General features: G+C 43.0%; 1 protein-coding gene across 3 annotated transcripts in view; it reads left to right on the top strand.

The window, feature by feature from the left end:
* SFMBT2 (Scm like with four mbt domains 2) overlaps positions 1-27,063 on the top strand; it is a 117,037-nt gene that overhangs the window by 29,596 nt on the left and 60,378 nt on the right. For 2 of the 3 annotated variants that reach the window (XM_036400643.2, XM_036400642.2), the window contains exons 5-6: positions 20,340-20,428; positions 23,555-23,801. In XM_036400643.2, coding sequence (XP_036256536.1) covers positions 20,340-20,428; positions 23,555-23,801 — 336 coding nt within the window. Of the gene's footprint in view, positions 1-20,339; positions 20,429-23,554; positions 23,802-27,063 lie in introns of those variants that run through there. The other variant, XM_054514819.1, reaches the window with a different exon arrangement.

The following is a 27,063-nucleotide window of genomic DNA, read 5'->3' as shown; positions in this document are numbered from 1 at the left end:
CGATCTTTATCCTGTTATTCCATCAAAACTGAGTTTAGACTAGCCTAATGTAAATAGATGGCAGGATTTCTTTATTTTAAATGCTGCAAATGACTCTTAGTGCAGTGTTTTATGTGTGCTTTTCAAGGCGACTTCAGCAGACTATTAATTATGCAGGGATGACGTTAGCATAAATAACTAGTCAGCAAATAAATGTCAATTAAATATTCTATTAGCATAGTAGGCAGCTTTATGCATTGGCATAGAACATTTAGCAGATCATACTTAACGAGCACATAAAAAAAACCAGATTTTTTTTTTTTTTCTCCCTAAGCTCTCCTGATGACGGCAAAGGGGAGGAGAGGAGGTAAAAATGCTAGGTTTGCCTGAAATTTGCTGTAGTAGGAGTCAGGTCAGTTGACTCTGGTGTATCTTGGGAGTTTCCAGGAGCTGGAATTCATTGGAGCATGTCATGGCTTGGCATTTCCTCCCAGCCCCTCGTAGCCCCTTGCAGATTTGCTCCTGAGAAAAGCATATTTTCATTAGAGCACCCTCAGTAGCTTTCCTTCCCCTCCTTGGCATGAGTCAGATCCCTCAGCCTGGGATGTGAAAATTCAAGAGTCTCCTCGTGGCTTGAGTGGCATCAGGATAATGTTGTCTTGATAGGGAAAATGCTCTTTTCTCTGTTGTGTGAAACTGTAAATCTTTCTCATGTGCTACTGGCTTTAGTTACCTTCAGAAGACTTACCTATTGCCAAGTGAGGCCCTTTTGGGGTAAACTGAGCATAACAGCCCCCCATATGTGTTGTGGGAATGTAATTAATTGTTGAGTTACTGTGTAAATGCGGCACAGCCAGTTGGTCAGGCTTTGCAAGAAGTTTGAGCTGTAGACTTAATCAAATGTAGAGGGTTTTGATCATCTCCAGCTCTGCTGGGCTTGAGGTCAACATTTTCTGGTTTGATTTTCCCTTTAATATAATTTATCAGGTCCAGAGGCATAACTGCAGAGAGCCTTGCAGGGATGAGATGCTGGCAGGTTTATTAGGAGGAGTGGGGAGTAAATGAATTATCCTGATATTTTAATTGTGAAACTCGGACAAAAAAACACTTCCTGAGTGGGAAATGCAGGGTGTGCACTGCTGTGGCTCTGTGAGTGATGGAGAAAATGGAGGAGGAAAAGCAATGCTTGGTTCAACACAGGTCTTTTTGTTTTGGGAGTGCAGTAGAAGTGTTCTTTAGAAATATGGACAAGGCTCCCAGCCTTGGCTCTGCAGGGCTGTGGCTCAGGTAGTGACCTTGGGGCACTCTCAGCTCTCTGCTCAGGGGAAAGTTTTCTTCCCTGAGGCCAGGTCTCATCAGCTGGGGTCACTCTTCTTGCTTCTCTTCAGTGTCTGGTGGAACTGGCTTAGAAAAGTTCCTTTCTCCCCGTCATTCAACCATAAACTCAAAGCCTCTGCTTTGTGCTCACCAGTATTTTCCTTCAGGAAAAAGTCAGTGTTTTTTCCACTCAAAAACATCAGGATGGCTGTCTTTGAGTTTAAACACCCACAAAACTGTCTTTGAGTTGAGTTGCAGCAGACTCAGCACCCCAAAAGTGGATGCTGGTCCCTCCTTGCCCTTTTACTGGGGTTAGACTTTGTCTCAGGGGGTTTTGGCCTCTCCTTGTGCATTCATCTTGAGATTTTTCTCCTCCATCCCCCGTGAGATGCTCCTGGGGAACCCAGCCCTTGCTGAGGATCGGGCATTTGAAGAACTGAAACCATGCAAGATTGTTTAGTTTTCCAGTGGAAAAAAGAAAGCCCAGAGCTTGCACATGAAGTAGGCTCTGTTTATTAAAAGCAAGAAAAGAAACACACTTTTATCAAAACCTAATTTTCCAGTAAGAAGCCGTTTCAGCAGAAACATGCCCAGCAAGCCTAGTTTCTAGGGACAACAACATCTGCTTATGCTGTATTTATATTTATTTATGCTCACAAGCAAAATGGAGGGAGGGGAAAAGGAGCGGGCCTGACCAGGCAGCCTGTGGTCCAGCAAGGCTGGGATATGGGCAGTGTCTGTGGGCACCAGAACTGCTCAGGAGCCTGCAGTGCACCTCAGGTGCCTGTTCAGCACCTGTATTTGGGTGCTTTTTTATCACAGAACCCAAGAATGGTTTGGGTTGGAAGGGATCTTGCTGATCATCTCATTCTAACCCCTGCCACGGGCAGGGACACCTTGTGCAGAGCAGAATATTACTGAGGATAATTTGGAAAAATCAGATTTGGCCTACACCTAGATTAGTTATCAGTGCAAGTCCTTAGAGGGTTGACAGTTTCACTGATGCAGTTTTCCCCTAATGCAAATCCTGGATTTTTGCAGATTCCTGGATGGAAATACTTTTCATCTATAACTGTTGCTTGTCCTTGTTCCTGTACTGGACTGAGCCGTGTAGTCAGCAAACCTTTTAAAAATATTGACTTAGTTTTGCAGCTAACACTGAGGATAATGCAGCACTGTTTACTCTAGTGTGTTATTAACCCAGCTCGGAGCAGAGGTTTAATCTGGAGCTTGGCTGGCAGCCAAGGAAGGGTTCGAGAAGTGGTTCTCCAGTGGATGAGGTTTGGAAGCCAGTGCTCAGACATGGCCCTGCTGCAATGAATCCACTCCCTGCCTGCTCTTCCCTGGCTTGGGTGTTCTCTCTCTTGTAGCTGCATTTCTCTTCACAGAGAAAAATCAAGGCACAACTTCCCAAGGATATCTCTGGGATTCACATTCTCTGAACCTCAGAGAAAGAAAAAAAACAATTCTAATGTCAATTGCTGCTCCTCTTGTTGTTCACAAGTGGAATGCATCATGGAAGATTATTTACCAGAAGGAATTTGCTTGATTGGATTCTGGTGTGGGTGTTTTGATTCATTGACCAGTTGAATCCAAGTGTGTGTGTTGGGACTGTCAGGTGACAGTCACAAGATTCTGTGCAGTTGGGTGCTTGTGCAGATTCAGTTCAGGTGTAATGTAATATAGAATAACATAGTAAAATAAAGTAGTCTAACAATATAGTATAATAAATATAGTATAATAAAGTAATTAATTAGCCTTCTGATATCCATGGATTCAGATGCATCATTCCTCCTGGACATCAGGCAAAAATATCACCAAACTCAGTTCTGACTTTTATCTCCACATGCTGCTGCCTTCCCCCATAAAGGAGCGATGCTGCCATTCCCACTGCAGCTGTGTGGTTTGCAGCATTTGAAGGGTCCCTTTTGGGTGCTTTGGTGCCTTTGGGTGCTTTGGTCCCTTTGGTGTTGGGAAGGCTGAATGATGAATCCTGTTATGATTAAAGAAGCAGCACCTTGTGTACAAGCAAAAGCAGAGCTGAGGATCAGGGATATTGCTATGAAAACTGAAAGCCTAATCCTTTTATAAACAGTCTGGAGGGGGGAGAAGAAAAAGCAGTGATTTTTTTGGGGGGCTTTGACAAGTTATAAATATATCCTGAGTGAAACCAATAGTGTGGAGCTTTATGAAAGATTTAATGAATGAATATTTCATGCCCACATGGTGCTTCTTCTGTAAAGTGTGCTGTTGGTAAAAAGCAATAAACAAAGAACCTCCTTCAGGGTTTGTTTGGGCTTTTAAATTAAACTAATTTAATCAACTTTTTCAGTCAAGCTTGATATTAGTTCCTTTCTGTACACAGCACTGTACTGGGTTCTGTTTGTTTTCTCCTGATACCTGTTCTGCTGTTTGGGAGATGCTTGAATATCAGAGAATGATTCATTTCATCCTGCCCTTATGGTGCATCTGGATTTTCAAGGCAGACAACTCCTGACTTTCTCCTTTTCCTAAAACCTGAGGAGCCATCCATCCTCTACCATCACAGCTGGAGGTGTTTCAGGACTCCAGCTGAGGTCATTATCCAGGAGGAAAATCACTTGAGCATGCTGGTCATTTCTGATTGTAAGCAATTAGGATTTTTGTGGGTTTTGGAAGCCTTCAGCACCCAGTTTGCTGCTGCTTGAAGGATTAGAACTAGCCCAGAGTTCTCTGGAGTCTGTCCCCTATGGCCAGTGAGGCTTGGACATTTCTGCACTGGATATCACAGATTTAAGCAGGGAGATGGAAATTCTCTTCAAGCTCAGGCTTTTGGCAGGGCTGGGGCTTGGGTGTGCTGGTAAAGTTTCTTTATGGTTGGCAGTCTTAACAAATAGGAGGAAATCAGGGTATGTGTCAGCTCTGTGTTCCATGTCTTTTGCAATAATTTCTAAAAAATCCTTGGGGATGTGATTTCTCCTTGGGAACAGCAGGACTGAAGCCAGTTGATGTTTTCACAGCTGGACCAGCAAGTGAAAAGCAAATGAGGCAAGTAGGGAGATAAAAGCAAGGGTGATTGGAGGGGTAGAGGTAACTTTGGGAAGGCATCAGCGTGAGCTGGGGATCCTCTCAACCCCACACCTTGCATGGAGTGGTGGGGTTGGTGTTGCATGGAATGAGGCATTTCTTAGCTGCTTTTGCCATGAGAAGGAGTAAAAGTCCTTTTTTTCATTTTTTTTTCTTCCTTTTTTTATTTTTTCTTGTGGAGCCAGTTGATTTTGTAGCAGGCAACTTTGGGAACTGAAATTAATCCCTCTTGGCTGGATGGAGTATGGCCCTATGAGGTTTCTGCTACATATGAGCAGGGCTTGGTATTAGAAGAGAGGTTGTGTTAGAAACTGAGGGAGTTTTGCTTGTCCAAACCCCCACAGATCTGAGTTCCATTTTTTTGGTAGGGTTATTAGGCAGCGTGTGAGATTCTGTCTCTGTAGATCAAGTCTCAAGCCCATTGCACAGCAAAAGCATTAAACTTCAGCGAATACTGATGCAGCAAAACTCCTTGCAAGTGATGCTGAGCTGCAACAACTGATTTATCCATCCCAGAATGTTGGCAGAACCAATTTCTGTGGCAGCTCCTGACCCCCCTGCAAGGAAAACTCATTTCAGTGGGACTCAGGCTCTGTTCAGGATGCTTGGAGCACTTGAGGTGAGCGGGTGGGACCCCGTGGCTTTGCCTTCTGTTGCTCATGATTCTGATCACAGTCTGCAGCCTCCACCGTGACCAAAGCATTGGTTTTGAGCCTGATGTTCAGTGCAGGTTGTGCTGGAGGAGCAGAGATAGGGCAGGAGAGGAGTAATTGCAGCTTGAGGCAGAAACTGTCAATGAGGAGCTGCATTTCCAAGGAAATACTGCAGGAAAAGGCGGTGAGCAGACACCAGACTTTTCTGCAAGTAGAGGTTTCCTCCTTCTTTAGCAGGGAATGGAACAGGGTGGGTTTTTGGGTGGTACCTTTGAGACCATTTCAGAAAAAAATTCCCTTTGACAATTCTTGCAAAAAGCTTCTTGCATCCACTGTGTGAAACAGCAAAATCCTCCTCCTAATACATTTAAGTGCCAAGATGGAAATTATTTCATAATTAGCCTCTGTAAGGCTCCTTAAAAAAAAAAAAAAAAGTTTAAGAACTACTGGCCCTGTTGCTCTGAGTTTAACCATTGTTTGACATCATCCAACTCCTTGGTTCAGACCATGTGAATATGAAACAGAATGCAGAAAAGTTGAGAATCTGTTCAGTATTGAACAGAAGAATTACAGCCCCATTTGTAGGCTTGTTGTGTGGTCACTGAGGAGACTACAGTGACATTATTCAAGCAAAAACCACTGACATGCACCTTGCTCATGACTCTGGAGATCCCCACACCTTGAATATCCAGCAGTGAATATCCACAGTTGTTCTTTCATGTCCTGGGACATCTGCTCTCAAGCTGTGGAGCTAAAAAGCCCAGAAACCACAGAAAAATGGGATGGTTGACCCTGAAAGCATAACAGTGGGTGCAGACCAGTCATTTTTGTAATTGTCAATTTAATTAATGTCTGGCTAAATGCATTTTTAATAAAGTACTCTTAAAAAATTATTAGTTTGAGAGATTTTAAAATAGTCATTCTTGATAATTGAATTTAATTTCCCTTCCCCAGTCTCCTGTAATTTTCCCCAGAGGAGTTCTGGAATGGAAATGCCACTTCAACTGTAAGACTAGACTTAGGTAGTTAATGATATAAAAGGTAAAGCATGGTCAAACTTAATTAATCTCTATTGGAGACATCTGTGGAAACTTAAAAAAAATCCCCATGTCTTTGATATTCAAAGTTAGAGAGTTTTGGGTGTTTTTATCAGAGAAGGAGGTGATATTTTTGGTGCATTGGGTAGGAACTGGGAAGGGTGAGTAGCGCAAGGGATTTGCTCCAGAGCATGCCAAAATTGAAGTACACTTTTCTGCCGTGGACCTTTTTTTGATCAGTTTGGATATTAAATTACACCTTTTAATGCTGAGCTGAGGGAGGATTTTCTGAGCCCTTTTAGGCCAAGGACAAACCAATATGCCCAGTGCTGTGTCTTCAGCAGAGCTTTCCTTCGGGTGCACCTGGGATCGGTGAGGAACAGGCACGGAGTGAATTTGGGAAGCTGCTAGTGGCAGATGCAAGCACCAGCATGATCCCGAGCCAGCTGTGACTTGCACTTGATTTTTCCTTCATTATGCATGATAATGTGGGCTCCCAGTCACCGTGGAAGGAGCTGGATTCCTGAAGCAGGCCATATGCTCCTGCAGCCCGTGGAGGTGGCTGATAACACAGAGCAGGAGCTTTAAGGGATGCTCCTATAAAGCATTTTCCTGATGACAACTAAAAATCAATTCTTCCAACCCAGATACCAAATTCTGGGTCAGTTCTGGCCTTTCTGGATTGGAGAACTTTTGCTCTGAATTCCCACATAATCTGTTTCTGTGTCTCTGTGTGCGTGCTCTCGCTTCCATTTGATTTTGGTCACAGAAGGAATAAAACCCAGACCCACAAATGAGCTTAAGGACATGCTGAAACCCATCCTGATTGATGGTTTATTTTGTGTTGAGAGGCAGAGCATCCACCTCCTGTGTTTGTAGCTAAAAAAAGCTTCTTTCCCCACGCTGTCACTTGGGAATGAAGAAACGAGGGGAAAGTCAGTGTTTTTAGGTGTAAAAAATGTAGCTACTTCCTAAAGGGCTGGAGTTGATGTAGAAGATTAATTATATCCAGGGGAAACCTTTCCAGATTCAGGAAACCGTCCTGCTATGTGTTGTAGCAGTTTTAGTGAAGAGGCTCTGCCGTGAGGAGTACAGAACGTAGAGAGGGGGAAATCCTGCAATTCCCCTGTGCCAAGCACCCCTGGGAAGGTCAGTGAGGAGTGAAACATCTACACCCTGAATGTTTTCACTGCTGAGGGGGAAATCCTGCAATTCCCCTGTGCCAAACAACTCTGGGAAGTCCAGAGTCCTGCCCATGTGAAGCATCTACACCCTGATTGTTCTGACTGCTGAAATTACCTTTTCCATAGAATCCTGCTTTGCTCTGAGCAGTTCTGCTGTTGTGCTTGACCTTCTCAGCAGGTGGATCTTTTGGGAAGGCCTCTTCATGTAGAACATCTAAATTTATTTAGAAAGAAGGCAAAAAAACTTAAGAGGAAGCATTGTATGATGAAGATGAGATTAAGGGCTCACAAACCAGTTGAGTGAAGCATGGCTCTGCACTAATATTTGATTTAGCAGTGAAGGCATTTTGGTTCACTGGAGCATCATCATCTCCAGTCAGAATATCCCAGGTTGATGGAGAAGCTGAAGTTTTATAATTGAAAGGAAATTCAGAGCACTGTGGAAAAGCTGCTCCCATTTCAGGTCCTGTAGCACATTGTTATTCTCAGTTCACACATTGCTTTGCATAATGCTCCACGTCGATCTCCGATTCAGATTTAAACTCTTCAAAGTTTCGGGGGATGTTTTTGATCCTGGGATTTATAGTTCAAGCCCCTTTTCTGTTTCCAAGTGAAGAAAACACATGTTTAGCAAGCACAAAATGAGCCTTGATGGAGTATTTCTTTGATGGTGTTGTGATGATGGTTATGAATTTGCATTTTGTGCATAGGATGTTGAGCACCTCATGGGGCCTGGCTGTGCTTTGACTGTACCATTAATTTCGGGAAAGGATGCATGATGAATGTTCATCAGGCCCTGCAGGTTCTGATTTGTGGTGCTCACATCACACAGCTGAAAGGCTCCAGAGTGATTAAACGGGATTCAGTCATTAGGAGCTGGCAATACAAATGTGATTAATTACAGAACGCACTGTAAATTGTGAAATGAGTTTGATGGGATTTTTTGGAAAACATATGTTTCTGCTTCATGGGGTGTCAGAAGTTGGAGTTGTGGTGAATGAGGCTTGTTTGCTATTTCCATGATAATTTGGGAGTGTGTTGGGTCATGGCAATGGTTACATTTCCATTGTTGTCCCAAGCACTGGGGGTGAGCAGTGAGATTTGGGGAGAGTCACAGGCAAACCCTTAAATCAGACCTTACAAGTCCATCTTGGAGCCCACATCCAGGCTCTTGTACTGCCCAAGGTGTATCCTTTGAAGACCTTATAATAAATATCTACTTTATTCCTTCAACTCTGTCTAGCCTGTGTTTCAGGTCAACCTCTTTAAACATAAATCCCTCACTAACCCAAGCACAGTGGCACCAGCCTCCCCTTGAGTCTTGACAGAATTTTCCAGCAAAGAATCCTTTTGCCTCTTATTACTGGGATGCATCTTTGTGTTGGGGGTGTCAGGCTGAAACTAGTAATGCCTTGCTTTTTCACTTTGAAATCACTGCTGGTGGGAAAAAAAAATATTGGAAAAAATTTGGGACACACTGCCCAGAGAAGCTGTGGCTGCCCCATCCCTGGAAGTGTTCAGCACCAGGCTGGATGGGGCTTTGAGCCACCTTGTCTAGTGGAAGGTGTCCCTTCCCACAGTAGGGATGGAACAAGAGGATCTTCAAGGTCTCCTCCAGTCCAAACCATTCCATGATTCTAAAATAACTCCCTTAATTTTAAGCATTAACCAAAACTTCATTCCTTTTTTTTTATCGCTGTTTCTTCTGTTGTGTAATAAACAGTATAATGCATACAGTAAACTGCAAGCATCGTCCCCACTCATTCTCCTCTTTCTGTAGCATACAGAAAATGAAAAAGAAACTAAAACCTCCAAATCCCAACCCCAAATCAGAATGGATTTCTTGGACATCACATCCCTATATTTGTCTTCTATGTTTTGATGCTTTTATTTGTAGTGGATATTTGCTGTAGACTGTTGGCACTACCAGGGAAAAACAACATAATTGTGCAGTGAACTGGTTTATGCTTTATGTAAGACACTGTGCTGCTGTAAATTTGTTGGGTTTTGCAGAGCTGTCTCCAAAGAATATCCTTCAGAAAGTGACTGTGGGGTTTGGGAGTTAGAACAGGCACTTGGTGTGGGGGATAATTGGATGGAGTTTGGAGGTGTGAGGTCAGAGCCCTGGGAAGGATGTTTATACTGCAGTGACATCCCAGGATGGAATGGCCCATAAATTTTAGGTGTTGTTGTGCCACAAAATCTATTTGGGGCTGGTCTGTGAGATCCCAAAGGCACGGGGCATGGAGCTGCCTCCTGTGTCCATTGCCAAGGCAAGCCAAGGGGAGGGTGTGTGGTGTTCAGGAGACCTCCAGGTTTTCTTTGTTTCACTGTGTGGCATCAGTGACACCTGGGGCAATGTCATTTTGTGTGAAAGAGCCCAATTCATACCCCCTGTTGGCATGGGCCAGTGTGTGCCCATGCTGCCCAGAAATACTGATTCAGCTCTGAACCAGGCTGGTGGCTGGCTTGCAGTAGTTCTGGCTGTGGTTAGGAATTCTGACTTGGATGGGGGTTTATCTAGGAATTCAGCGTTTTGCTCTTTAGACACATTTTTTTCCCCTCTTTCTGCGTTTCTGGTGTGGAAAAAGTGCACCAGGAGCTGTGGAATGCTACAGGAAGAGTTTGCCAGGATTGATGGCTGGGCAAGCAGCACAAACATCCTCCCCCATGGCTTTCAAAACTTTTAAATTATACTTTTAAAACTTCTAGTTTTGAAACTTTTAAACCTTTCAGGATTTTACAATTTCTCCTACATTTGCCTGTGCATTTCTGTCTACCTGCCACAGTAAATCTCTTTACCTGCAAAGATGACTAAATAGTTTTTTGGTTTTCACCCAGAGGGGCTACAATTTGGAAGGAAATAACCATGGAAATGCCTGCTAAGTGCAAGAATCTGGTGTGTGTGCTTGTTTCTCACACAGGTGAATTCATAACCTTCTCATGCAGTCACTGTGAGCTCTGTGATCTGGTTTTGCTTCTGAGCACGTTGGTTAAGATGCTGATTTTCCCTGGATAACAGCAGTCTCACAGTGTTATTGCTATTATTCTTTTATCTCTATGGGCTAAAAACTGATGTAGAAATTACAGTCACAATACCAGGTTCCCCCCTCTTTTCCCTGAAAGCTCCCAAACTGCCGATTTCACAAGGCCTTCATTAAAGACTCCTGGGTCTGGAGATTGGGAGCTGGAGCTCTCAATCCATTTCTTCTGAACCCTGGGCACGGTGCTTAATGCACAAGGAATGAAAAAATAATCAGGGAATGTGTGTGGAGGCTTGGGGTTAAGTGCCAGGAGCTGCAGAGTTTGGATGCTCATTTTCACAGTGAGCCATCTCCCTAATGGTCATTGATACTGATGATGGGAGCACCCCCATGGTGATGTGGTGTGTGCAGAGCTCTCAGAATCCAGGCATTGCCTGCCTCTCAGAAATGCCTTTCAGGAGCTCTCTGTACACATCCAAGATCATTTCAGTCAGCCAGTCACGATTTGTTTCTAAAACTGTTGTTGGCAGCAATGAAATTCAGGTACCTTGTTCCTAGAATTGAATGGGGCAGGGAGCAGAGTTACTGCTGTTGTTTTAAGGAGTGTGCAGTTTCTGTTTAGGTAAGAAATTTTGGAGGAGCACAAATGACCAAATCTGGGTGAAACAGTCTCTGTAGTTACACCTCAGGTTTTTTCCTAATCTATCACACAGGTAACTGAGACTAAAATCAGCCCATTTTTGCCACGTTGGATTCTGTAACAAAATGAGAATAATCAGCCTTCATTCATGCCTGCAGATAACTGCCCCACTGCCCTAGGGTGACTTCATGCTGCTTGTATCCCCAGCTGTCTGTTCTGCTTATGCTGGATACTGAGTTCTGTGCTTTGAAAACCTGACCTGGGAGCCAAAGGGGGGAGAAGGAGAAGTTGTGGAATATCTGAGCTGGCTGTATCCAAAAATATAAAAAGCTTCAGTTTTCCTTCTCACAGACTGTGTTGTCTGCAGCCTGGGCAGCAGGAGAGAGCTCTCCTTTGCTTTTAGTTAGTTTTTAGCTAGTTGAGGCAGAGAAGTTCCCCAAACTGTGGCTTTTCTTCTTCTTGGACCTGATCAGCCTTCAGTTCTGGACAGAAAACCCAGAAAAACATCAGGAGCCCATGCCTGTGACTCACTGGAGCCTGGGACATGGCATTTTCCAGCACAGGAGAGACTGATAAGAGACTGAGTGAGCTCAGCTACACCTTACAACAAGGACTCTCTGAAGTTCTTCAGAACTATGAGAGGTTTCATTGTTTAATATTGTTCATTTTTTATGCTTGTGAATACTTTGCTTGTTGCATAAACAGGTTTTTTTTCCACTTTTTCTCAAAGGAGGTTTACTTCCTGAACTGGTTGGGGGGGGGGGACTGCTTGATTTTGCTTTCTAGAAAAGACCATTTCAGAAGTTTCCTCCCAAAATTTGCCCTAAAGCAGGACACCCACTTAAAAATGGTTGTGTCCAGGAGATATTTTTGCACTCCCTTCCCAATTTTTGGTGGCTTTAATGAGGGTGGGTTTTGGTGTCTACTCCAGGTGACAGTGTTGCAGAATTGTGTCCCAGGTGAAATCAGTGTAAAAATACCTTAAAAATAAATAAGTAATCGTAGAATTATTTGGGTTGGGAAAGATCATTGAGCCCAACCATCAAAGATCATTGTTTTCTCCCAAAATTTGCCCTAAACCAGGACACCCACTTAAAAATGGTTGTGTCCAGAAGATATTTTTGCACTCCCTTCCCAATTTTTGGTGGTGTTAATGAGGGTGGTGACACTCCAGGTGACAACGTTGCAGAATTGTGTTTCAGGTGAAATCATTGTAAAAACACCTTAAAAAGAAATAAATGATCACAGAATTGTTTGGGTTGGAAAATATCATTGAGCCCAGCCATTAACCTGGCTATAAATATGTGGTAAATGCTCTAAACAGTTGAATGCTTCATCATTAAATTCCAGCCTGTTGAGGCTGGATGGCCACAGGTGACTTTTTGTCATGCTGAAGGACCAGGTGAAGGAATTGGTGGCATCCCTGCAAGGTGAAGGGTGGGAAGAGATTAATTCCCCTCTCCTCCTGCCATGTCCCACCTGCATCTCTCTCCCCTCATTCCCAGACCCTGAGCAGGGCTGTGTCTGGGTCATTCCAGGCTGGTTGATGCTGATCACACCTGGGTGAAGGCTTCAAACAAGCACAGGTGGAGCTGATGGATTTGCTGCTGCTCCTTACCTGCATCATCTGATGGCAATTGAGAAGTAACACCGCCAAGACAGAGCTGAGTCCCTTCCCATTATCAGCACCCCTCTCTTTTCTACTCCTTTTCTAAAAATTTATTTTAAATACTTCAGTGCTGATCACACTTGGGTGAAGGCTTGAAACAAGTGCAGGTGGAGCTGATGGATTTGCTGCTGTTCCTTATCTGCATAATCTGATTGCAGTTGATAAGTAACACCACCAAGACAGATCAGAGTCCCTTCCCATTATCAGCACCCCTCTCTTTTTTAGCTTCTTTCTAAAAAATTATTTTAAGTACTTCAGTGCAAACCAGGTATTGACTTTGACTGAAGGGAGGTAATTAATCACAGCACTTATGATTAAATAATTTACTGCTGGCTGGGTACCTGAGGCTTTTGTGCTCAGGGAGTCAGGGCAGGCTGATCTGGCTTTGTGGCACTGTTGGGATCTATGGGACAAATTTCTCTTCTGATCTTGGGCAGTTTGACTTGGAAGCAGAAAGCCACAGTAGTGGGATGTCAGAAAAGTGTGTCTGTATCCATAATGTTGTGTTTGGGGTGAAGACAGCTGATCCTGCTGCATAGGAGTACCTCAGTAGTTGGTGGTGGTGACCAAAGTGTCTTGTTCAGCTTCCTGAGCTGCAGTGAGTTGATGGAGGGGATTTTTACAAGATTTTGCATAATCAAAAAACAAAACAAAACAAAAAAAAAAAATCAGTATAATAGCATCCACTCACCCTGTCTGCACACACTGATGGTTTTCTCCCACAGCATCCCACATCCACCTCTTCCACCCAGAGTTCCTGCAGCTGGGTTGGAATTTGTAGCCAGTGCTTTTTTTTTTTTTTTATTTCAAGAAATGAAAAAGCAACTCCCAAACCACCCACTGCTTTTTTATTGTTAAAAGATAGCAGTTAATTAAAGACTGGAGAAACACAAGGGGAATGGTGTGCATGTCTGTGAAGAGCTCAGAGGATGTTGGGAAGCAAAGTGTCCTGTGGACACTGAGGCAGCTTTTTGCTCATCAGCTTGCTTGTTTTGACCCAGAGGATATAAGCAGATAATTTCTTGAAATTCTGAATGGCAGCAGGAAGGATAAAAGTTGCATTGTACTGAAATTCAGTGTAGTTGAATAGAAAAAACTGTAAGGGAGTTCAGGTGAGAACCAAAAGCCTGTGTTCATGCTTTTTTATCTGTTTATTTTCTTTTTTTCTTCTTTTTCTAATCAAGGACTGCTTTTTCATGCAGAGTTGGATGTGCAAGGATTAAAGTCTGTGTGCTGGCCCTTTCTTGGGTCAGGACCACAGAAACTACAGTGTAGTCTTCTTTTAGAAATGAGACCAGGGTGGTTTGGATAGCCTGAAAAAACAGAGGGCACCAAATATCTTGAAGAAAATTTAACAAACATGCAGAATATTGTTACTAAATTACATAGCTCACATGGGCTAAACATTAATTTGAAGTTTGTGCTTAACTCAGTTTTATTTTTTAAAAAGTGAGCTAATTAGGAGCAAGCAGATTAATCAACAGCTTAAAAGGATCATCTACTGAGAGAATGCAAGAGTGACACATTCTCCTACAGACATCACACTTCCTTCCAGCACCTGCTCATTAGCCTGTTGTGAATTCACATGGATGGGAGCACAGGGTACTGCTGGTCCAGAAGTGTCTTTTGAGCACCTGCATTCTTTGATGGACAGTGGCTTAGGATTTCTGGTTTCTGTGAAAATCATCTCCATGTAATATTTTCCTTGAGCACTTCATTTAAGACAGGTGTATAGAAGGCAGTGCCTGAGCTCTGAAGGTGGGGTCTCATGATATTTGTGGCTGCACCACGAGGAAATCAGATCAACAGCTTTTGATGCACTTCTTTTCTTTCCTGGACTGAATTTGCATTATTTTGTGATCCAGTTCAAACCACAGAACTCTGCTGCTGTGAGAACAGAAGACTGTTTGAAGTTTTAAGTAAGAAATTGTTTGAAGATGTCTTTAGCCCCATTTGGCTTTTTTTTCAGGGAGCCCACAAAAGAATTCAAAGCAAACAGTCATTTTTATTAAAAAAGTCATTAAAGCACTGAGTAATTTTTTTTTTAAATGTAGGTTTTACTTGATTTATTTTGGAAATTCTTAATAGGGGATCTGGCTTTGTAGGGTGTGCAGTGGAGTGTGTTCCCAGCCCTTTGGGTCTTGGGGAGGGTTCAGAAACAGCCTGAGCCTTTACTTGGGGACAGCACTCAGCCCCCATCCTGTTTTCACATCCAGTCTGGTTCACAGGGATGTAAATAGTTCAGCAAGAGGAATGAAAATGTGGGGATTCAACCGTTTCCTGTCAAAATGCTGTTTTATCAAAATGGAAATATTTTGTGAGAACATGTCAGTTTTGACAAATTGTTTTGATGGGTGAAGTCTAAACAAATTGTTTTAGCATTCTATGTTATTTTGATATAAAGACATCTCATTTCTACTCCATCATTTAGGCCTTTATAACATAGTTACAGCATTTATGTGTTAATATTTTTGTAACTTATAAATATTCCATCGGATTTGTGGCAACTTTAAAATTAAAAGAAAATGTCAATATTGTAAGCTTTCTATATAGTTTTGCAGTATGCTGTTTAGCTTTTAAAAACCTGCATATCTTGTCACAGAGTCCCAGAATGGTTTGGGTTGGAAGGGACCTTAAAGATCATCTTCTTCCACCTCCCTGCTATGGACAGGGACATTTTCCACTAGACTTTGGATGCTCCAAGCCCTGTCCAGCCTTAGTTTTGCTGGCTGGGTGACCTGTAGCAGATCTCCACTATAATGTCACCCATCCCTGCTGGATGGAGTGTCTGGAATTCCCTTGTGATGCCTTTCAGGTGCTCTCCTGCTGATCTGGGATCCTTCTCTCCAGGCTCTGGGCATTTCTTTCTGGCACCAGCAGCTTTACTTTAATGTATCTTAAATGTATATCTGATTCTTATATATATGTGTGTGTGTATATATATATATATTTTTAATATATATATATGTGTATGTATATATGTATATGTGTATCTAATTTGTATATCTGTATTAAATTTTGAACATCCTGAATTGTTTGTTTAGGCAAATTAATCTTTTAATGAGATGCTGGTATTTTAGTTTATTTCACAATGGAGGGAAAAGAATTGCCTGATTCCCACCCAGCTATAATTCCCCTTGTTAACTATTTTTGTTCGTTCCAGTCCTAGGAAAGAGTTAAAGTTTTTAATGATAAAAATAGTTCCCACGCTGAGAGTGTTGTCACTTAGCAGATTAATCTGAAAGATCTTAAACCATTTTATAAAGCTGTTTAAGATGCTGTTCTTCACATATGAGAAAATTAAAACTCTGCTGTTTAGAGGTTGATGGGTTCCAGTGGGGATTTTCCAGTAGAGGTGTCGACAGGTTCCTGGTGACCCTGAGTTATTAAAAAAAAGAGAAACCCAGTGTGAAGAGTGTTTTGTTGTTTTTTGGTTGTTGTTTTCTTTTAGGTATGGACAAAAATGAGCATAATTTGATATATTGCTGCTTGTTGGGCACATGTATCCATGGGGCATGCTGAAGTGTTTCCAAGGAGTAGCTTATTTTTAGGTACTGTATGCCTGTAAGTTATACATGCTACCATTGCTTTATTTTACCAAATGCAGCAGTTCAGATCCCTGAATCTTGTTCTTGCCAATCAAACGGGTGCCTTGGGGGGAAAAACAGTCATGAAAAGTATAAAAACAACCAAAACAAACCATGTTCTTCCCATTGTCATGTCTGTCTTTCAGATTTCAAGGTTTTTCCTGCACTTTGCAGAGCCCTGTTCTTGGGGGCAAAAAAAAAAAAAAAAAAAAAAAAAAAAAAAAAAAAAAAGGAAAATGAGAATTTCCGTGTAAACCTGAGAGGAGTGGCTCTCAGCAAAACAGCAACTCCTAGAAAACGAGATAAAATCCCAAGAGCTGCTAATGTGATAATAGTATCTCATATTCATTGAATGGAGTGCCTGTGCCTCAGTGCTGCCATGGGACTGTGAATGTGCTTTTAATCTCTTATTTCTCTAGAGAGGCAGATAAATCTGAACCCATTATGTGCTGAGGCTGAGGCAGGGCACAGAGATTTACAGGGTTGCAGGGAATGAAGCTGCTGTCCTGGCTCTGGGGCACGTGTTCAGGGGGATTGGATGGGCTGTGCCTTGCTCCAGCATTTCCAGCTGCTCTTGGAATGGTTTTCATGGTCAGCAAGCACAGAGCAAGGGGAAAGGGCTGGGCTTGAGCAGCTGATGGGGAAAACCTGATGATAAATACTAAATACATCAGGCAGGGAGCAGCTGGCAGCAGCCCCTGCTCCTCAGCTGGTGCCAGGTCCAAATGCTGCCTGGAGTCTCAGGACACAGCTTGGGAAAATGAGGAAAATGAGGAAAAGGGAGGAAATGGCAGTGGGTGAGAAAGGGGAGAGAGGAATGGGAGTCAGAGATGTTGTGAGCAAGGTGAATTGAGTAGGGAAAAGTGGGAAGAATTTGAGGGACATTGGATATGATCCATTTCTTGGTGGAGTTCAGGTCTCTGGAAGGAGCACTGTTTTATAACCCGAATCAATGTTGGAAAGGTCCTTTTTCTTTCTCATTCAAGAATTTGCTGTAATGCTTGCCAAACTAGAAGGTGATCTCTGAAATAATCTTTTTTTTTTTTCATGGAAGGAGGCAGTGAGCTGCAAGGTTTTTATTGGTTTTTACTTTTGCAGGTGTGGATAATTTCACTGAGGTCTGTTGGGAATGGTTCACCCTTCACCAGCCCATCACTGAGTCTGGGAACTGGTGCATCCCTACAGCTGCTCCTCAGGAACTGGGGAGGGAAATGTGGGGTCTTTTTCAGGTGTCTGAAGCCCATGGACCACTCCTGACTCACTGAATTAATTTAAGGCAGTGAAAAATGTTTTGAAAACAGGAATACTAGTGGAGTTTAGGTCGCTATGGAGCAGGATTCTTTATCCTGGCCACCTTCCCTTCCCACCAGCTGGCCAGCCAGCTGCAAAAAGAAAAAAAGCAGAATTCTCCCAGCCTGTCCAGCAGTAGGAGAGGTTCAGTAGAGCCTTTTCCTGTAGCTAATGATGAGGGAAAATGGGAAATAGTGATGGAAATTCACTGCTTCAGTCCCCAGTACTGATATGCCAGAGGAGCAGCAGCATTTCTGGAGAGGGATGCTCAGGCTGGGCACCCATGCATGGCAATGACAGCGATTCTCATTTACCCAGCAGATTCTCCTTGGTTTGAATATATTTGTTTAACATTTTCCTTGGTCCTCAAAGGCTTTTGCAGCTATCGTGATCATTCAGATTCACTTCATTACTACTAAAAATTAATATTTGCACTGTGGTGACTTGAACTGTAAAACTGAGAGGGCTGATTGTGCTCTGTAGGCACAGAGGAAGGTACAAATCCCTGTTTCTACAACTTCCAGTGCAATTTCCTGTCTCTCAGAGGTTTTCAGAGTTGTTTTATCTATGCCACAAAAGCATAATAAAGGAAAACCCTAGAAATTAGATTTGTATGAGAAGGATGGTTCTGAAACCACCTAGAAACTGAGAATGGCTCAGGGTTTTTTTTTCAGCTGAGCCTATTTAGTCTGAAAACAAGAAGTCACCTTGTGACTTTTGGACTTTGGAAGTCTCTAATCCAGATCTGAATGTGGAGAAGAGCTTATTTAGATGTCAAACTGTGAGGTGCAAGTCTTTTAGAAAAGGACAGGGGATTTTTTTTTGTCTCTCTGAAAGGCACTGGGAGACTGACAGACAGCCAGATCTGTGATTCAGGCATCGTTATGACATCTCCAGTTGGGCATCTGGAAGTGGAAGCCCCTGAAATCTGTTAATCTGTTGTCAACTTGGAAAAATCCTATTTTCCCCCCCATCTCCCTCCCTCCCCCCCGACTCCTGCCAGCTTTGAAAGTTCAAAGTGTGTGCTTTTTATCACATTTGTCATTCCTTGGTAGTGAAGCTCTGGCGTTGAGAAATTTGGCTGACAACTTTGTGGGAACGAGCCAAGATCGAGTTCAACTTGCACCTTTGTGTGCTGCACCCAGTGCTGTGCTCAGGGGGAGGCAGAAATCTGAGCTAGAGGGACCCCAGCCTCATCCATTACCACAGTGACTGTCCCCTCCCCGGTGCCAAAATTCAGCTTTTTTTCCTTTATCCTGAGGTAGGTGGACGGGAACTGATGAGCTCAGCGCAGCAGGGGTGTTGGGAGAGAAAGTGTCATATCTAAACCATTTCTTCTCAGGCTGTTCTTTCATCTTAAATAATGCAAAGGTTAGAAATCTTCCAGAAATCATGCAAAACTGGTGCTGCAAAAGACTTAGAATGGTTCCAGGCAAGTTCAAACACTATTTTATGGAGGCTCGAGTCCAGCAGTGCAAGGTTTGATAATTTTAAGTCCATTTAAATGCACATTTAAAGTAATTTAGATATCTAAATGGGATGTATAGCTCAAGCTGGGAGAACTGGCTTTTGGGGAAGGAGCACAGCTCAGAAATGAGGTTGAGGTAAGGTGCCCTGGGCATGGCTTGTATCTTTACACATGCCCAGTCCTGTGGATTACCATGGGGTAATGGTCTTTAAATAACATACCTAGTTGTTTGTTCAGAGGAAATGTTTAAATTTTCAAATGTTTGTGATTTTTCCTTTCTGTAGGTGTTTCTAAGTTAGCAACATAACTGCATTCCTGATGATTCTCTCACATATAAGATTAGTTTGGAGAGAAAACAAAATTTTCAGGTGTACTTTAATTCTCCTCTACAGGCAGGTAGAATTAAAGTCGAATTTCTGGATTTTTGATTGCAGCTGCACAGAGCATTTGAAGAGGCATCTCTGTCTGTCAAGCTGAGATTTGCTGAATTACTACCTTCATGTGTCCACTGATTTAAACCAGAACTGACCTGGAATATGAATCCTAGAGGCAAAATTTATATATTTCAGTTCAAATCTTATAAAACTGCCTACATGTGCTAAATTAACGCTGGTTCACAGTGTTTACCTCAGAAATTATTCTTTTTTTTTCTTTTTTTTTTTTTTTTTACTAAATGAAACAGAAGTTCCTGATAAGGGAAAGACTTTAAATCTTTCTTCTTGCTAGTATATTGACTCAGCAGCTGATATATGATGTTCTCAGGGTTGATTTTTCTACTCTGTTGGAAAAACACCTGGAGTTTCTGGTTTCCTGTCAAGGAATTGAAAGTTTGCACAGCTTCTTTTTTTCCCAGAGGTCATTAGTGAACATACAGAGAGACTTTATGAATCACATCTGAGCCCAGGTGATAAGCAGGAAACGAGTGGTTACACAGGCAGTGGCCAGTTCTGAATGGGAGAGATGGGGATGATAAGCCACGATGTTGTAAATCACTGGCAGTGGCTACAGTGGAGCAACACCTTCCCTTTTTTTGGGATTTAACTGTGTGCACAGGTTGCCCAAAGAACTGGACAACAAACCAGCTTTTTTTTTCCTTGTCTGAGCTGTAGTTGAATTCAAAACTTTAGAGCTGGTAAATCCCGAGGAGATGTTTCTGATCGAATCATAGGATGGTTTGGGTTGGAAGGAACATGAAAGATCATCTCATTCCGTGCCCTGCCATGGGCAGGGACACCTTCCACTATCCCAGGGTGCTCCAAGCCCTGTCCAACCTGGCCTTGGATGCTCTCAGGGATTGGGCAGCCACAGCTTCAATGGGCACCCTGTGCCAGTGCCTCATCCCTCTAATAATGAAGAATTTGTTCTTAATAAATACACCAGGTCCACTGTGTGACACACACGTGGCAGGCAGCTGCAGTCTGTTGTGCTAAGCATTTCTTTTCTTCCCTTCCCTTCCTTTCCCCAGCAATCAAGGAGAAATACATGGACTGGACAGAGTTTCTCATCCAGGATCTGACTGGCGCCAGGACGGCCCCTGCGAATTTGCTGGAAGGTGTATGTATTAGATTGCATTCCTCCTCCTCCTCCTCCTCCTCCTCCTCACTGTGTGCTTGCAGTGTCTGTGTCTGCCAGCCCTGGGACCTGACCCAGCCCTGCCCCAAAATCCATGGCAGCAGTGCCTGGACTCTGCTGGCTCTGCTTCTCACCCAGGCACGGGGAGTTTGTTTTGCCTTTTCATTCTTTAGAAAGTTGGGTGCTCAACAGAGGCATGGAGTGTGGAGGGGATCCACAGAAGTGAGAGCTCAGCCCTCCAGTGCCCCATTAGATCCATCAAACTGCTGAGCTGAGCTGCCAGTCCATCTCTGCCCCATCGCTGGAAGTGTTCAGGGCCAGGCTGGATGGGGCTTGGAGCTGTCTGGTGTAGTGCAAGGTGTCCCTGCCCATGGCATGGGGTTGGAACTGGGTGATCTTTAAGGTCCCTTCCAACCCAAACCATTCTGGGACTCTGTGGCACAGGTTGGAGAGGGGGATTAGTAGATTGATGGGGGGCACTGTTGGGTTTATCTTTATATGGGCAGTGCTCCTCAAGGACATTCCCTCCACCTAAATCCAGCAGTCACATTTAGCGGGGAAGTTGTTGGGTGAGGTGGCCTCAGAAGAGCAGAAGGGTTCGTTTTTTAGATGCTCCCAGAGCCCAGTCTGTGCAGCAAATTCAAGGGGTGGATTGCACCTGGGACAGCCTCAGATCCTGGACAAAAACCCCACAGCTTCACCTTGAAGCCACTTTTGCATCAGGGCCTGCCCTGCTCTGCTGTGGGTGCTTTGGAGAGGAGACAGATGCTCCTGCAGGAGCCCCTCATTCTTTGTCCCTCTGTTCAGGCTGAGAGCAGGGCCATAAAGGAATTTGTGAAAGTGCTCATGTTGGCTTTTGGGAAGCCAGTGTCCATCCAGGCACCATTTTTGGTCATTTTGTCCCTGTTCACTTCCACCATCCACAGCTGCATCCTTTTTCCACGTGCCCGAGCAGTATGGATGGACCTGGCAGGGATAATTAATATTGTACCATTAGGGTTTTTTTCCCCCCAGCCTGAGGGAAGAACAGCCTTGCAGCCCCCAAACAATCCACATCCTGCTGCATCCCCATTCCTGGACTACTCCCAGGTGGCACATGCAGAAATCTGGTGGTGTCCAGCCCCCATCCCTGGTGTGTGCCAAACCTCCCCTTTCTGCAGGCAGGGGAGAGAGGCAGAAAAGCAGAGAGAGAAAACACTGAGTTGGCTTGAAGCAGTTTCTGACCCTTCCCTGGTGTTTTATGTGCTCAGTGCTGTCTGTGTCCTGCAATGTATGTTGGCCCCTGTTGACAGATTTGCTGTTCATGAGTGCTGCAGATTGTTGTTAGGCTGTTAAATCAATATGTAGTGCTACTTTTTAAATCCTTTTTTTTTTTTATTTTTACGTGCCAGCTACGCATGTGAAAGGTTCTTGCATGATGGTAAATGTTAATATTTCATGCAAGCTGATTATTAATCCTAGCCATTCAGTTCTCATGGGGTAAGTGACAGCCCATTGGCTTAAAATTTAGCACACAAATCAGGGAAGCAATACTCACTTTGATACAGCCAGGGATTTATTATAATAAGTTAAATCATTACACCATCCTTTCATATTAAAGAATATTTGGTTGCAAGCAGTTGTATGAGAGGGGAAAAAATCCACATTAAAGTGGATTTCTGTTGTATTATTAAATTCTGACACTGCATTTTGCCATGAAATAATATTTGAAGAGATTATACAGATGCTTGCAGCTTGCACTGTAGAAAAGTAGCTTATTATGGCAAATATATTGTTCTGAGAAATATCTGTTAATCATAAATTTGTTTAAAGTTGTACATGTGATAAGCTTTTTGTTAATTTTAATTGCATTTTTTACCATATTCTCATGCTCTTGCCTTCTTTTTTGGATTAAGAGAGATGTATGAAAATCGATTGCATCTCAAAATTTCAATATTTTAATATTCACTAGAAAAAAATAACTTTTTGAAAAATAAGGCTTTCTCCTTGTTTTGTTTTGTAGCCACTACTAGAAAGAACCATCCTGGACTGACTCTTGATTTACAGAATTAATATTTTAAAAAGTAATGTGAGATGTTTATATGGTTTAATTAAGTAAAAGTGGGACAAACACACAGGAAAAAAATAAGTATTTGTTTTTAATGTATTTTGCCTTTGCTTAGCATCTCCTTTGGGGACCGGTGCTTCCAAGTCTTGGGGTCATTTTAATGCTGCTCTTAAAACCCCGGAACTGAGACATTGCATAAGAATTCAAACTTGTATTTAATAAAAAAATAAGAAATCTAGCCATTATGTTAAAGCTTGAGAATACAGAGATGCTCACAGTCACAAAACAAAACCACTGAGCCCCAAAGGGGTTGTTCTGCAGAGCATCTCATTGTTTTTTAATGCCTGTGCTTGCAGGTGGAAAGTTACACATGTGTGTAAATAGCTGCAAAACTGGATCCCAGAAAATAACCATGTGGAAGCAAATAACCTCAGTCACTGGGATTTCTTGGGCATGGTGGCTTGACCCAACAAATCCTGTGTGCCTTGGGCTTGGCTCCAAACCTGCTGTGGGCTTTGAGCTTTGGAATAACCCCCACAGACTCCTGCATCCGTGGCTGGGGGGGATAAATTTGCTCTCCATGCCAGTAGGAATAAGATAAAGCTGATCTTTGGCGAAAGAGATCAGTACACAGAGTGAAATTTCTGGGTCATGGACAAAGTAGTCACCTTTTAGGTAAATATTAGGGTCCAGGTCCTGTGGTTGGTTCTTATCAGCTGCAATCAATGAGAATTTGTTTAAAATCCTTCAGTACAACTGGGCTTTGAGTAGTTCAGGAGCATCCTAAATGGATGTGCCTCACGAGCTGTTCCACCTTTATTATTCTTTTTTTGTTGTTGTTGTTGATGATGTTGGTTGAGAAATTAGCACAACTGTTGTTTTCTGTTTTACTTCTGAATTTGCACTTGGAAGACATTGGGTAAAATAGAAGAAGAACAGACTGTTTGCTGATCGCTTGGATGATGGTGTGAAAAACAAAAATAATCTTCTGCTGTCATCTGTTTCCTTGAGAAGTCTTCAAATAAAGTTTAAAATAAGGAGTTTTGCTTCTATTCAAACAGCCTCTGCGAGGAAAAAACCCTGTAGACCTCATTACAGTTGATTCCTTAATAGAGCTGCAGGATTCCCAGAATCCCTTTCAGTACTGGATAGTTAGTGTGGTTGAAAATGTTGGAGGAAGATTACGCCTTCGCTATGTGGGATTGGAGGAGACTGAATCCTATGACCAGTGGTTGTTTTACTTGGATTGCAGACTTCGACCAGTCGGTTGGTGTCAAGAGAATAAATACAGAATGGACCCACCTGCAGGTAAGGAACCTCCTTGAAATATTGTCTCCCTTCGTGGGTGTTCAGTGATGTTTTGAGATGCTTTGTCCTTTTCCAGCGTTCACATTGCTTTGTCAGTAGTTTCTGGCTGTGGCACAGATGGGAGGTGAGGTCCATCTAATTTGGGTTCAGAACTGTATTGTTAATGAAATAAATTCAGCTGAAGTCTTTGTGAGTCTGTCGGACCATATGAAGCACCAGGAGATCACAGCTTGGAGATGAAGTGTCTTTAGGGTTTGAAAGTCTTTAGGGTTGAGTTTAATGTTCAAACCAGCTTGAATGGAAAGGGATTGGGACTGCAGTTAAGCCAGTCTGGGATCACAGATCGATCCACCTTCTCCTGTGCAGGTTAACAATGTGGCCAGTGCCTCATTTTCTTTCTGCTGTGGGTGTAAGTTTTTCCATGAGTATTAAGTTCTCCTCCTCTGGGAAGGTGTTTCTGATGTGGCTTCTGTCACTCACACCCAGTGAGGAGAGTTGACCCCTGACATGTTCAATTCTCATGTTCACAAGTTTGTCTGGGACTTGGGTCTTGAGTGCTTTTAGGAAGTGTTTTTCTTCACTGGTAGGCAGGAATCAATGTTCCCCATCACTTCTAAATTAGATGTGAGTGCTGGAGAGCATGAATATCACCCACTGTTATTTTACAGAGTCTTTGTGTTACAGAGAAACAATTTTTTCAGTGACCATCTCTGAACCCTCTTGGCCTGTATAGGTTTGGGGAATATAGAAATGGCCCAGAGGAGATTTGTGCTTCCTTCATTCCATTTCCTTTCTACTCTTTCCTCCTTTTATCCAGTTGTGGAATCCTTCTCTGTGGATTCCCCACCGCTCATGCCTTTCTTTTCATTTTTTTCAGTTGTCTTTAAACTTGTTACTAGATTCTTTATTTGCTGGAGTTGTTTACTTTTCTTCTCCCCTCTCCTTGATTTAACTTTTAAAATTTCTGTCTCTTGTTCTTACCTGTTTTCACCTGATAGCTGTTCCCTCTAATTTCTCAGGTTATTCACTTTTTAGTCAACATTATTATTAATGGATTCAATGCCCAAATCTTCTTCCTCACTTTAATAGGTCTTCATTACTTTACATCTCCTGAAGTTGAGCCTTGTAGGATTTTGCTGTGAAAAGACCCTTCAGGTCTGAACTCTTCTGTTTTTGTCCCAAATCCTCTCCTGATCACTGCTTCTGGGGTCTTTCATTGATCCACCCTTGTGACCCAGCTCTGTACTGAAAGGAGTAGCCAGGCAGGAGTGGAAATTTGAGGAGTTTCTGGAGCCAGGAATTCTGGTTGTTCCTCTCCTGGTCATTTGATGTCCACCTAACACGGAGTCACAGAATCATCAAGGTTGGAAAAAAACCTTCAAGATCTTCCTGTCCAACCATCCAACGTGTCCATGAGGCACAATGAATTTATAAAATGTATGAGATACTAACTGAGAGGAAGAAGACAAAAAACCCTGAGTGGCTGATCTTATGGGATATGCTTCAAATTAAAGTCTCTGCAAAAGGAATCTTGGAGCAGCAGTGAGGGAAGCAGTAATGAGTTGTGGGGATGAGATGCTGGCAGCAGAGAGCTCTAAAGTAACTCAGGGATGAGGCTGTTAAACTATAAACTCAAAAAATGAAGTTTCCTAAGGACCTGAGGCCTGGAGACTCTGTCAGGGGTATATCCCCTGGTGACTTCTTTAGGGAAGAGCACTTGGACTAGGCAGATGTCTGTTGTGTGAAAGACCTAGTGTGGACCTTCTGAGAGAGATTCTGTGGGGCAGTACCTTGTTTTTTTACACATCAGGGATTAGGTTCACCTGCCATGGGGCAGGCATCTAAAGACAGTTCTGCATGAGAAGTCTCTTTCTCTTTATACTGGGTAGGGAAAAGAGGGTGCTAAGACACCTAACATAGGTAAGATGACATGACATCTTTTTAAGCCTGTTTTTTTCACTCACGGGGGTTTAAAGCAATGAACACACACCTGGTTGTCCTAAATTTTGAACATCTGAAGCCAGTTAAGCCTTGACTGATAAAGGGAACAGCCTTGGACTGTGAATCAAATCTGTTATCAGTCTCCTCTGAGGAGATGCTGAGGACATGCAGCTGCTCCCAAAGCAGGCTGTGTGTCCCCTTGCTATCAAACAAGGGTGTTTTTATACATAACTACTGCAGCTTGTGACAGTGCTTTGCCTACCCTGAACTAGGATTCTACATATCCACCCTGTGCTTTATTTCCCTCTGTGTCTGGGGTGTGACTTGCCCCTGTTGATCCACCTCTGGCACCTGCCAGGTTTCCAGGTCAGTCTTTCAGGATGCAGAGCATCTCAGATAAAGGAGATCCCGTGGACCCAAACAATATTTTGGATGGAGGAGTCTCCTTCCTGAAGCCACCCAAATCCTAACACCCACTTAATGTGGAAGAGGGTCCTCAGGGGCTTGGAACTAGATGATGTCTAAGGTCCATTCCAACCCAAACCATTCAGTGATTCTATGAAACAGCATCTCAGCTGTCTCCCTCAAATGGACTCTGTATCTCTCACAAGCCCATTTAACTGAAGCAAAGGGGTTGTAGCTTATTTTTCCCTTCAGATGTACATCTGAGTCTGGAATAAGTCTCCTTGCTAGTGCAAATTGGCACAGGCTGCTTGACACAGAGCCACTGATGGCCTGAGCTCAGCTGTTTATGCAGGACAAGATCATCCTGTTTCATGCCACTTTCTATTTAAAGACAAATTGCCAGTCATTTTAATTGCTCACTGCTTGTGAACCCTAATACAAATTGACACAGTACACTTTGTGCAATTACCTGGAGCCCTGACACTTAAATAAAATGCTTTATGCTCTTTTAACCGTGCAATTTAGTGTCCATACACTTGCCCAGCATAAGCGAGATGCCACTAATTAAATGTGCATATTCCTTGCTGGTCCTTGAAACCACTGGAGGTGCCTCTCTATCTTGAATTTTGTTGGCAATGCCCAGAGAATTTGCTGCTTGTTTTCACTGATTTTGGCCAAAGTTGCCCAAAACTTGGCCAGAGTTGCCCAAAATGCCAGTTTCATCTTTCCTGTGCTTCACTGACATCACAATAGAAAATGAGTGTCTGTTTCCAGCAGGGAAGCATCAGGCAGAGTTTTTCTGAACTCAGACCTGAAACAGACCAGGCTGGTTGCAGCATGGGGCAAAATCATGTTGTGTTAAGTATTTCCCTGTAAATTAAACCAAAAAAGAAAGAAACGAGTCATCCCCCTCCCC

This window comes from Molothrus ater, chromosome 5, assembly GCF_012460135.2.
Source record: "Molothrus ater isolate BHLD 08-10-18 breed brown headed cowbird chromosome 5, BPBGC_Mater_1.1, whole genome shotgun sequence".
Taxonomy (NCBI): domain Eukaryota; kingdom Metazoa; phylum Chordata; class Aves; order Passeriformes; family Icteridae; genus Molothrus; species Molothrus ater.
The sequence above is the reverse complement of the archived record's forward strand: the minus strand, read 5'-3'. Positions and strand labels throughout refer to the sequence as shown.